General features: G+C 35.0%; 1 protein-coding gene across 2 annotated transcripts in view; it reads right to left on the reverse strand.

Annotated features, from left to right (window-relative positions):
• EFL1 (elongation factor like GTPase 1) overlaps nt 1-12,088 on the reverse strand; it is a 76,566-nt gene that overhangs the window by 60,934 nt on the left and 3,544 nt on the right. For both annotated transcript variants that reach the window (XM_057429574.1, XM_057429496.1), the window contains exons 6-12: nt 11,865-12,002; nt 10,798-11,012; nt 6,324-6,447; nt 5,387-5,463; nt 5,151-5,287; nt 4,223-4,345; nt 2,492-2,591 (exon numbers count right to left, since the gene is read on the reverse strand). In XM_057429574.1, coding sequence (XP_057285557.1) covers nt 2,492-2,591; nt 4,223-4,345; nt 5,151-5,287; nt 5,387-5,463; nt 6,324-6,447; nt 10,798-11,012; nt 11,865-12,002 — 914 coding nt within the window. The remainder of the gene's footprint in view (nt 1-2,491; nt 2,592-4,222; nt 4,346-5,150; nt 5,288-5,386; nt 5,464-6,323; nt 6,448-10,797; nt 11,013-11,864; nt 12,003-12,088) is intronic.

Consider the following 12,088-nt stretch of genomic DNA (forward strand, 5'->3'; position numbering starts at 1 on the left):
TAATATGCTTAAAACCAGTCTCCTGCCCCAAAGGACGCACATAACCCAGCAGACAGGTCCAGCAGTCAAATATCAGAATATACAAGAACATTTACAGCTTCTCAAAAGTAACATGTAAATGGAAAATAAAACATATATTAATGTTCTTAAGCAAGTAAACACGAAACCCCCTGTCAATCAACACAGTGTATGCATTCTTTGTTCTTCCCTATGCCCAGGCATTCTTACAGAGCATCCTCATGGAATGACGGTTTAAATATGTCACACATTCCACACAACCATCACTCAATTCTGTTAAGCACAATCTGCATTCTGTAACTGCAAATAGCATGCAGTGGCCAATAAAATTCAAAACGTGCTTAGGAACCATATTTATGTAATACTGTGTTTTTAAAACAGTTACATTTTGTTTCATGGAGACAGCTTTTCTTCCTCTTTAAAACTAACCTCCTTTTCTGATCTAATCAAGAACTGCTTCCTTCTATAATCTTAATGATTAAAATATCAAGAAGTACATATTTAGCTATAATTACTATTTTTTAAAAAAATATGGAATCCAACTGTGACTTCAAAAAAAAATTGTTACTACTATCTCATCAGAAAATTACATGGTGCTGATAGTCATTATCTCAAAGAAAAAGTCCTGTGATTTCATTTTAATAGTAGCCAATTAGTAAATTATTTAATAATTCAATATTAAGGCCAGCAAGAAACACTTTACACTCAACTATGGAGCAAGACACCGCAATTTTCAGTTTCCTGGATAAACAGAGAGAAAAGACATATTGTCCACAGTCATCACTAATATGCCTCCAAGTCTCCTAGAAAGAATTCCAAGACAATCTTCTCCTTTTATAGACAGGACTCTCATGCAATATAATCTCAGAATCTATCTCATCTAAATTTTATTTGAATTTTTGGACCAGCTCTGCATTACTTGGACTATCAAGTCAACTGCAATCCTCCATTCAATTTAGTAAACATCTTGACATTTTTCAAACCAGACCGATAATCAGAATTACAGATTTGTTACACAGTATGCATTAGAGTACACAAATGCAATCATATTTGTGTTCTGAAAACCAATAAAATTGACAGCAGCACTTTTTTTATCTAGGCTGAAAATACAACCAGTAAATGACAATGCCTAAGTTATGTACCGAGTGCATCATTCACTGAAATGGTCATACATATATTATGAACCACAATACATGGCAAATTTCTTCAAAATATTCTTTTGTCCATTTGAGGAGCTTTTTTTCTCTTTTAAAGGAATAAAAGTTTAACACATGGCATATAACCACACACATAAAACAGTTCCCTTCTTGAAGGCAGATGACTAAGGTGAAAAGAAAAAACCCACCACTAGTGTATATATCTAGGAATCCAGACAAAGAAGGAATGCTGTGCTGCATCAGGACCTGAGCAAGAACTTCTGTTTCAGATAGATTTAAGGACCGAAGTCAAAGCAAAACTGCACCATCTAGCGTCCGGTTCATCCGTAAGTGCAACACACCTTTTCCCTGAACTCAGGGCAAGAAAGACTTTTGGTGGAAGAGTCATAGATAAGAATGGTAAAAAAAAAACTGAAATAAATCCAGGAACTGTGTGAAGAATCTAAGATAGTAGTAAAGCTTTCAAATACTACTACACCCACAGTATTTTCTGCACAAAGATTTATACTCAGAATCAGTCTGATTTATTAAAGATTAGTATTTTCAATATTACTTCACTGTAGATTGACAATCCCAGAAGAACATAAAATGGCCAGTTAATACAAAAATTGACTACTGAAAATGCTCCAGAGACTTAGAGGGATGCAAGGTTAAGATCAAACCCATTCTTATAAACTCATCAAAAAAGTACACTTCCTCTGTAAAAAAAGCAGATGGCTTCAGCTGAAAGCAGTGCAGTTAAGTAAAATGAAATCAAGACGGATTTATACCTCAAAGAAAGATGATCATTAAACACTAAAAACCTGTTTCAAAAAGATTTAAAGTGTATTAATACTTTTCAGTTCACTCCAAAAAGTCAAGGTTTTGACTGCTTTAATGAACCTGTTCTATTTTGCACTTGCAATGGACCGGCTGATCACTTAGTTATTATGCCAATTATAACAGGAAGTGTTTCTTGGAGTTGTTATGATCATGCCAACACAACCTTAATGAAAAACTAAGAAAGCATTACAACTCAATCATATTTTCAACCAAACATCCAGAAACAGCATACAATGTATGCATTAGGATGATATATCTGAAAAAAGTACTATTCTCCAACAAATGCATTGTTTACTCAACAACAAATATGCTAATTCTAATATGATTAAAAAATCACCTCATTCAGAAAAATCTCTACTTGCTGAAAAGGTTTTATCTCAACAATTCATGAATTATTTTTTCAGGACTGAAACAACTTATCCACACTTGCAACATACCTTTTTTCCTTAAAGTATCTAATGTAGATCAGGAAGTTAAATGTTACACTTTCTTACCTTGGTTTATTGTGTGGTAACGCCTTTGCATCAACAGCAAACATTTTGGAAACAAAGACAATAACCGGGTCTGTTCCTTCACTACTGCACTTCATAAAAGCTGAAGAAACATAAAATGAAGTCATTTGCAGATTTTTTTCCCAAAAGTGTGGACAAAAAACTATGGCTTTCCATGAATTGTATAGGAATTACTGTTTATTTCTTATTTCACTGGATGATACGCTGAAGAGGAAAAGCAGAAAATTACTGCCCACTGTTTACTTAACACTGCCCATATCTTCAAATTTGTTTCACAATAAAACTAGCAAAATCACAAAAATAGAACTCTTGATAACAAACTACAAATATTCCAACTAAATGTACTGGGTTGATATTTAAAGTTGATCTCACTGGCTGGTTTAGATTAGAATGAAAAACAGAGAACAGCTGAGCATGAAGACCAAGCTATTTATTCAGTACCTCAACATATTCTCTCTCTTTCAAACTAAAGGAGGAAGTCCTGCAAACATACAGGTGCTCATGTCTTCACAAAATCCTAACAATTTAAGTGCAAGAATGGATACTCCTGAAAGGATGAGATACACAAAACTCTGTCAATACTTATGAAATACCCATAAACTATTTTTTTCATCCAACTTGAAACATATTATCAAATTTAAAACAGACACAATGTCATTCAAATCTTCTAACAGCATAGAAAATAAAGTGTATTCTCCTACTTCCTCCTCCATCCTGTACACCAAAGTTATTTTCATTACTGCCTAGCAAAGAATTTTTATTTGCCATAGCAAAGTTAAATCACTGACTGCAGTTTTTCCAGCCCCATTATAATTTTATAGCATGGGACTTGGTCATTATCAAACTTCTTATTGCTTACTTTTGCATATGGACATCCCAAGGTTCAACATAACACTGTCTGAATACACTACTAAACCCTTCTTGAAGGGGGACTCTAAGTTAAAGCTGGAAACTGACAGAACTGGACGTAAAATCATTTATCTCAATGAAGTCAATGGTAAAACTTATACTAACTTCAAAGTATCAGGATTTCATATCTTCATTTAACACTCTGGGTAACAAAATCTATTTATTGCCCCAGAAGTCTTTTAGCTTGCTTTAATTTGTTAATCTTTTACCATTCTGGAATGCACAAATTAACTAAAAATTCAAGTTATACCTTGAGCTATTGAAATGTTGAAAATGTTTGTGGTAACAGCTAAGCTACATCTTACTAACTTATTTTCAGTACACAAACTACTTAGGCATAAATTCAATAAAAAAGGCTTTTTATTTTAAATTATCAAAAGCTGAGTCTAGTTAATCAATACAGTTGTAAAAATGAAATTCAAATTCCAACCTCTCCTGGCAAAATATTAATGATTTTAATACAGAAGCTGGTAGCATATTGAATTCTCAATTACATAACGTCTACATTTAGAACTAAAACCAAGTATTATTCTCATATTCTTCAAAAAGCTCAGCTCCAGAGTCTTAGACCTTACATCACCTGCAGCTGAGTTGTCTAAGACCCATAAATATATGGGACTGAAAAAGAAATACAGGCATAAAAATAAGACATAATACTACCACAGTTCACTGACGAACATCAAGAAAGTTATGACAAATAATTATAAACCTAAGCACAGATTACTACACATCTTATGATCCACAGACAAACAAAACCACCAAGAAAGAAACAACATCCACATTAATGGGAGAACATCTACTCACCACTCTTCAGTTCCTGAGTTTCTGGTGGCAAAGAATCGAATGTTCTAGCACCAACACACATCAGCTTTTCCACTCTTTCTGCAGTGATGTCAAGAGGACTGGGAAGTTTATTACACACCATGGCTAAAACACACTGCTAAGGATATACATTTATATCTTTATATTTCCTTACTGATTGCTAATGAAAGAAAGACAAATGCTTTTAATGTTCATTTCTCTAAATCAACCTCATGCAGTAACTGTCAGTAACAAAAGACAGCTAAAACCCATCTCTCTCTGTTACAGTGCGTGCAGCTCCCTCCCAAGTCAACAATTTCTGGCATTTACCTAAGGGCAGAAGGGATAGTTAAGTAGGGGTGGCTGTTCCTAAGTGCAATTGCGAAACTAAGAATAGCATAACTGGGGCAAAATTCATAGAACTAATTAGGATTTATACATCAATTATTTGTGCATTGCTATACAACATAGTATATTATAATATAAACAATGAGAAGACTGTCTACACTGCAGACAAACAGCAAAGGCTGATCTTGGATTAAGAATGCATACGCCTAAAACTAACACCAGATACTTACAGAAGCTCATGGGCAGAAGACCTAAGATACTATTATAAAAAGGAGATTGGCTTATCTTCAGGAAAAACACTAAAATTTGTATATAAAAATTACATAATGAAAGTGTATTGTTAAACTACCTCAAATTTCATAACTTACCTTTCCAAAAAAAAGGCTGTGTATAAAAGCATGAAGTTGGTAGAAATATAACACTAATCGTATGCATGAAACAAGAAAACAGGTCCAGCCAGCACAGGGACAGATGTGAAAAAGAAAACAAACTGTACCAATTCACAGACTGAAATATGTGAATGCTCTCTTTGAAGTCTTGGAATTACCAATAGCACAAAACCTAGTATTTTCTTTAAGGATACAGAGGACTGCATCAGATATTGGTAGCCATTGGCTACAAATGGCATTAAGATGAACTTTAGGGTCTGCATGCCGTGACTCCCGTGCACCAATTTTAAGTCCCAAAGAGGTGACTATCTTTTCAATTTTTTCTTTGTCTCTGCAAAGAAAACAACAGATTAAAAAAACCCAACCCCACAGTAGCAATACATAACAAGCACAGAAAGAGATCCCGTGAAAACTTTATAGATCATCTCACCTTTTCATAACAGCTTCATATAGACTCCATATGTTGTCCAGCACCAACTGCACAAACAAAGGTTTCTTTCCTTTTGACTGGTAGAACATAAACATACAGCTAATTACCAGCAACTCCTCACTTTTAGAATAGGCTTAAGACTGCACTTTTAACTGACCACTATCTTAAGGAGCATGTAAAAACCTTTATTCAAAATTAAGGCAATCGTCCATTTCTACTTCAACAGCCTGTATTACAAGAATTGTAGAAGGCACAAGATAAACATGACATTTAAAAATGAAGGACAAGGGTTTCAGTTTCAGAAAAGAGCTTGATATATACAGAATATGTCTACCTTGAGCTTGGTTAACACCCTTTTCGTAGCTATTAATCCTCACCCATAAAAAAATATCATTATGAAAATCAGCATTATGAAAATAGGGAAACTCCCTTCCCTCTTAACTTTTACTGGTAGAATCACTTAATGCAAGAGAAATGTACTTTTCAAGGTTTTGGTACAGCATTCAGTGGGATTTCATTAAGGCCAAAAAGATTTTCTAAATCCTAAATCCTAATGTAAACGAATATCCTAAATTCTTAGCTGTTGAAGGACTCTTCTAACAAGACAGATTCTGCACTGTCTGCACTGCTAGTCTTCCATTCATCTTGTGTGTTCCACTCTATGCTGAATCCCTGAAGCTGGAATGTCACTCATTTTGTGAAGACAGACATTTAAGAGCACCTTCAAATGAGGTTTCCTCCACCTAGCTTTTCAGCTGTCAATTTTGGAATGTTCTCTTCTCCAAAGGCTGATGCAAGGCTATACTAGGTACTTTATACCTCCATTTATGTCGGGTGAAAGGCTACTAAGGTTAATTTTCAGAATAGACAATGAGGAAGATAATAATAATTATACAAAAAATTAGAAACCAGGTAATATTTCTGATAACCTTCCTACCTGATCACCTTTCATTATCTTCTTTGCTTTTGTATTTAGATAATAATCTCCCCATAAAGTCTTCAGAAGTACTGCAGGCTTGATTCCAATCTTTTGGCTATACAGTTTGGCAAAATGCTCAATGCTGAAAAGAAACAAAATGAATCTTGATAAAAGTGTAACGCTGTTTATAAGCACTTATCAGCCTAAGCAACAGACATCTTATGTGAAAATTACACATAAATCTCAAATCCTTGGTTTATACCCATTTTCCTGTTTTCACTTAAGCTCACACTGCTTAACATTTACACCTGCAAAAACACTCAGTCATAACAGCTCAAAAATGTTTGCAGTATTTGTATGTTTTTGTTTTGTTTCAAGTCAGCTTCAAGGTTGAACTTGTTTATTTGAAATAAATATTTGTGCCCTACCCTCCTCCCCCAGTAAAAACTCAAAAGCATAACACAAAAGTTCTAAATATTTATGTGATTATTCAAATTCATTATATGGAAGATATCCCACAACACATTTAACTATGGTCTGTGATCAGAATGATACAAGTTAAAAACCAAGTCTTCCTTTGAGCCACATCTGAGCCATCAGATGGTGGTAATTATTTTTTCAGTTAACTACTTCAGGCACTTCTTGTTGCTTGAATCATTGCTTTAATAATGAGTAAAATCCAGAAAATAATATGAAAACTGTAATGCCATGCGTTATAAAGCCAATTCTGTCATTCAGTGGTTCACAGGAATCACTAAGAGCACGCTGCTTTCTACCTAAAGAGGGAGTCCTGAACATTCTATGGTTTCCTTGCTGAAAATGTTCATTGAGCCGTAATATGAAAAAAAAACCCAAACAACTAAATCCACGTATCTGCTCCCTGTGCACACAGAAACAAATCTACATTTACAATCAGAACAATCCTATTTACAGACAGTGATATGTGATAATCTGGTTTTTGCAATCCAGAATTCTTAAATTTTTACACACCTAAAAAAAGACCTGCCCATGTCAGCAAGACATAAGTTGTAAGTGCTGAACCAAGACCAAAAATGAGATTTTTGTTTTCCAGAAACTAATCCAAACTCTGAAGAGGGGGAGAACTTGTGCCAGCTACTCCTGCATATGTATTTATGGCATTTTTCAACACCTGAGGATTATGAGAAAAGCATATGTACTAATAGCACTGGATGAGGCTGGCACTTCCTAATGGCTTAATTTTTTTCCATCCCGACAAGTAATAGTATCTTTAGGAACAGAACCCACAACCATGTAACAGTAAAGGCTTGCCCTGATTAAGAAAATGCACAAATGATGTGTATTTCACCACAGGGTACTGCTGGCAGTCCAGAAGTACCTCTTGAAACTAATTAAGGAAAATGTGAAAATGTTCCTTTTTCTCCTCATTATATTATTTATCAGAACCACGGCCCATCAGTTCATAATATGAAACAAAGTAGTATCAGAAAGCCAACAATCTTCATTCAGCTTCAACAAACATTAAAACATTTTCAGGCTGTGAGGGGAAAATGGAGAATTAGGATAGGTATCAATAAGGAAACTAGCAGAGAGGAGTCCTGTGATTTGTCCAAGCCTTATGCACACTTTGTGTGGGATAGAGAACAGATTAACACAAATTAGTCAATTGTGTAATATATGAACAGCCTGACCTAGCAGCAGAATACTAACATCCCTATGCCCAAGTTAGATACATAAAGGTTTTTGGCTGATACACAATCTTGTACAGGGATAGTTCAATTAATATAATCCTTAAAAAGCTTCAAGAAATAAAGTGGAAGGGGATTAAAATTTGGGGAATCTTAGCAAACATGCTCTGTAATCTCATATTCGATAAAAGAATCATGTTTTTTTAAGTGCATCTTATACCAGTATAGTATTAGCAAAGAATAAACAGAAAGCCTATCAATCCTCTCCAGCATACCAATATTCCAATCACAAAAGTAAGGACAGGTCATATCTGGCCCATTTCTTCTCTGCATCTGAAGCTAAATTATAACCAATATTTAGATTTCAGCCTTATAGGAATTCTACAAGTAAGGTTCAAGGTACCTGACAAATATTTGAAGTGGCAGAGGCATGGCAAACACAAAGAAACAACCAAAGCTTGGACAGTTATCATTCCACCCTAAATCATTTATCACACATTTCACTCTGCAGAAAGAATAGTTACCAACATACACCAAGTGCTAAAGGTTTTGGGGGAAAAAATAATAAAACGCCAGAAAATCAGCACAAGACTTATCCCTGAAACCCACAAATGACAGACTCTCAAGCCCTTAGCACTGTTTTAGAGAAATTTTCTTCTCTGCCTCTCTGTCTATACACCAGTGTTATAACAAATGAGATGCATAACCTGGAAATACACCAGACAGTAAACCCCCGTGTCTAGCAGTTCAAATTGAAGTATTTTTCTGCCAAACTTGTGGCAGAAAATTGGTTTGTTTCTCCAGCTCACATTTGTACTAAATTTAATTATATCTACAGAGAAATCATCATCAGAAGTCATGAAAGGAAGACAACTACCTGAAGTATCACTTCTGTGGAAATAACTATTATATTCACCTACCATTTAAGAACAACATGCTTGCTTTCTCATTACAAAGGTGATCACAGGGTGTTTATGACCACATGTTTATATCAGAATGTAGTTCTGTAACCTATAAAATCTTAATAGTTGATCATTTACTTGCAAATATCAAGTACCTTAATCTAAAGAAAAGCTTCTAAATTGCTTTTGAGCTTATAATTCTACTTACTGCAACAAAGAACTCCAGTGCATCATTTTTTTTAAGAAGCATTTTTCTTAATGTTTACCATTCCTTGGCAGCACACTTAGAATACTTATGCTAAACCTCGGCCACCTCTGAACTTCCTGAAACAAAAACTTAGCTATTTGTTTTCATTTATTCCCTTCGACAGGCTCTGTCAGTATCCAAAACAAAAGTAGACTGCAAATTGTCCAATCTTTATCTGCATAGGATAAAAAAAAAAATACTCTAAATAATTTCAACATCCGCTTAAGAAAATGTTCATATTCTGACTCCAAACTTCAGTAAGTTTGTAACAGTTACATCCCAAACATACTGTGTAACAACAGTTTATCACCATAACTCATTTTTTCCATGGAATGTCAATGAAAGTCAGGAAAGCTAAAGCTTACAGATATCAAAATACTGTTTCCCTGCACATCATAAAACAGAATAGTAACTGTGGCACCATATGGAAATGGAGGACTTCTGGCAAGACATGCTAATGTGCAGGTCTCCAAAGGTACCAAAAAAAAATGGTATTGCTTTCAAAATGCCTCCCCTCAAACACGCCCTCTATGAAAAGGTTATCTTTCAGGCTAAAGAACATGTCAGAGTCTGAAGATTTGTTTTTAACTTCATAACACACACTCTGACTTTTCATTTTATAAATTATTATTATTCATGACAGATAGTAAAACTAAAATAGCACATTTTATTTTCCCTCTCTGCTGCAGTGATAAGAAATGTTTGTGTTAGACTACAAGTTACACATGGAACCTTATTTAAGAACTCAACTTTGACTTAAAAATCCTAGAGCTAATTTTTTCCTGAAGGATTTACAATATTAAACATATGCACTGTATTACTGAGTACATCTTTTTAATTGTGTTTTCATGATGAAGACAACGACTCCACCTTGTGGATAACAATCAGAACACGTGTAATCTCTACACTAGCCCACTGATCTTTGATACTACTAAAAACGGGTCTGAAAAACAGAACTGATCACAAATTCAAATACAGTACTCCAGAAAATTTTCTGAAATTGTTCTATCCCAAAATTCTTATGCTCATATAAACTTCCCTGCAATGTTCTTTAGCAACTGCTGAAACAGAAATATAAAGATACCAGATAAAGAGAAAAGAAATGCACCTGCATGAATGAAGAACAGAAAAAAGCTAGATTAAGAGTGATCAGCATAAACACTTCAGGACAGATGATGTGCCATTTCAAGGACAAGTCAAAGCCTGGTAGAGAAAAAACGATCACAGTAATGCTGTGACCCAGAGTTGTACCGGACCAAACTGGACAGCTGAAACTGCTGCCCTTACACCAGTTGCTTGCTATAAATGTCACTGTTCCTGTAGCCGAAGGTCCAATCTGCATGTGAAACAGCTCCTTTACTGCCAGTTTTTGGCCTATTACAGCCTATCAAACATCAGCAATTAATAAAACACTAAGTTTACTAGGCTAGGCTGATCGCTATATGGGCTCAGCAGCTTCTGTGTGAGTAAAACAAGGGTCCCTATCACACAGATCTCAAAGCTGGCAGTATTTTCAGCTGTACAGTGTTAATAATACATTAGAACTGATTATATACAATTGCATAGCCCAGAAAAACAAAAATAAAAGAAACTTCAGAAATATAAAACAACTGAAAATACTTCAAGATTAACCACTATCATTAATTAAAAAGTCATTAACTAAACCCCAGGCTTACCCAAAACCCCAGCCATCAATTGCACTGGCAAACACCACATTTCCATGGTCTGGTGAAAAATAGAGATGTGAATCATCAGTATCTTCCAATCCAGCACTCCAGTCATAAATTTGATCTCCTGGTGCAGTGTCTGAAATATTTTCACTTTCTGTTTCCTTCTCAGCTCTTTCTTCTAAGACTTTAGAGGTAAAGAGTGCTCCAGTAACTGCATTGATCTACAGAAGGATACATAAAACAACCCAAGATTCAATCACTCTTTCACAGCCCTTGCAATTAAAATGCAATTCCCTCTCCCCACCAAAATATAAAGAGAAGTTTGGCTGTGATTCATTTTGCAATTTAAAGCACAGACCTTGTGTCTAATCCTGCCCATTTGAACAGAACAGGGAGTGTGATGAGACTAAAATTTTGACTTAAATACCATGTACATTCCAACTCAAAGTCAGCCACATCAGGACTGAATGAGATATAGAGTACCATGTGTAATACACTTTGTGTCTCAGAACAACGAATGGCAAAACAGAAACTTGTTACTGACAACAAACAAACAACAGGAGGACAAAGAGAAACCAGGCAGATAAGTCCTTAAAAATAAGTTCAGGGGGGCAACCAAATCACAAAGTTTGAAAATAACTTGATTTATGACTTGAAAGATGAATTAACTTCATGCCTGCATAAACCCATCAATATCAGAAGCAGCTGAAGCACATTATTTGTCTATCTTCAAAGAAGTTGAGCCAATTTAATAGGAAGAACAAAACATTCAGCATATTATTTCTAAAAATGAAGACTCTTCCTGATGACCTGTCAAGAGGCATTTAATACTCTTCTCTATCATGGGCATTCTGAATAAAAATCAAATCTGACCAGAAATGAAAGTATCTCAGTGTTTAATATTAGACTAGATGTTATGATGCTTGAAAAAAAAAGTTTCTGCTGGACTAAATTTATTGCAGCTATAAAGTAGTGAAAATCACAGTGTCTCTCAATTCAAAAATAGAGAAAAGGGGGAAGAAGAAACCCTCACCAAAATCTGCTGTGTGAACATGACACAATAGCACCAATACCTGTTCTAAGATGTTCTTAAGGTGTGAGTACGCTTCCTGAGGGGTGAGCTTGAGCTCCACAATCAAGCGATCAATTTTATTGATCACCAATACTGGACGTATATTTTCTAGCCATGCTTGCCGCAGAACTGCTTGAGTCTATTAAGAAGGAAGTTGTTAAGAAAACATTACAGAAAGCTTGATACCACAAAAGTTAAAGAAAATTACAATATAATTCTAAAATT

The sequence above is a fragment of the Pezoporus wallicus genome, unplaced genomic scaffold (genome assembly GCF_028554395.1).
Source record: "Pezoporus wallicus isolate ANWC-B61680 ecotype Strahan unplaced genomic scaffold, APGP_CSIRO_Pwel_v1 contig_3952, whole genome shotgun sequence".
NCBI lineage: Eukaryota > Metazoa > Chordata > Aves > Psittaciformes > Psittacidae > Pezoporus > Pezoporus wallicus.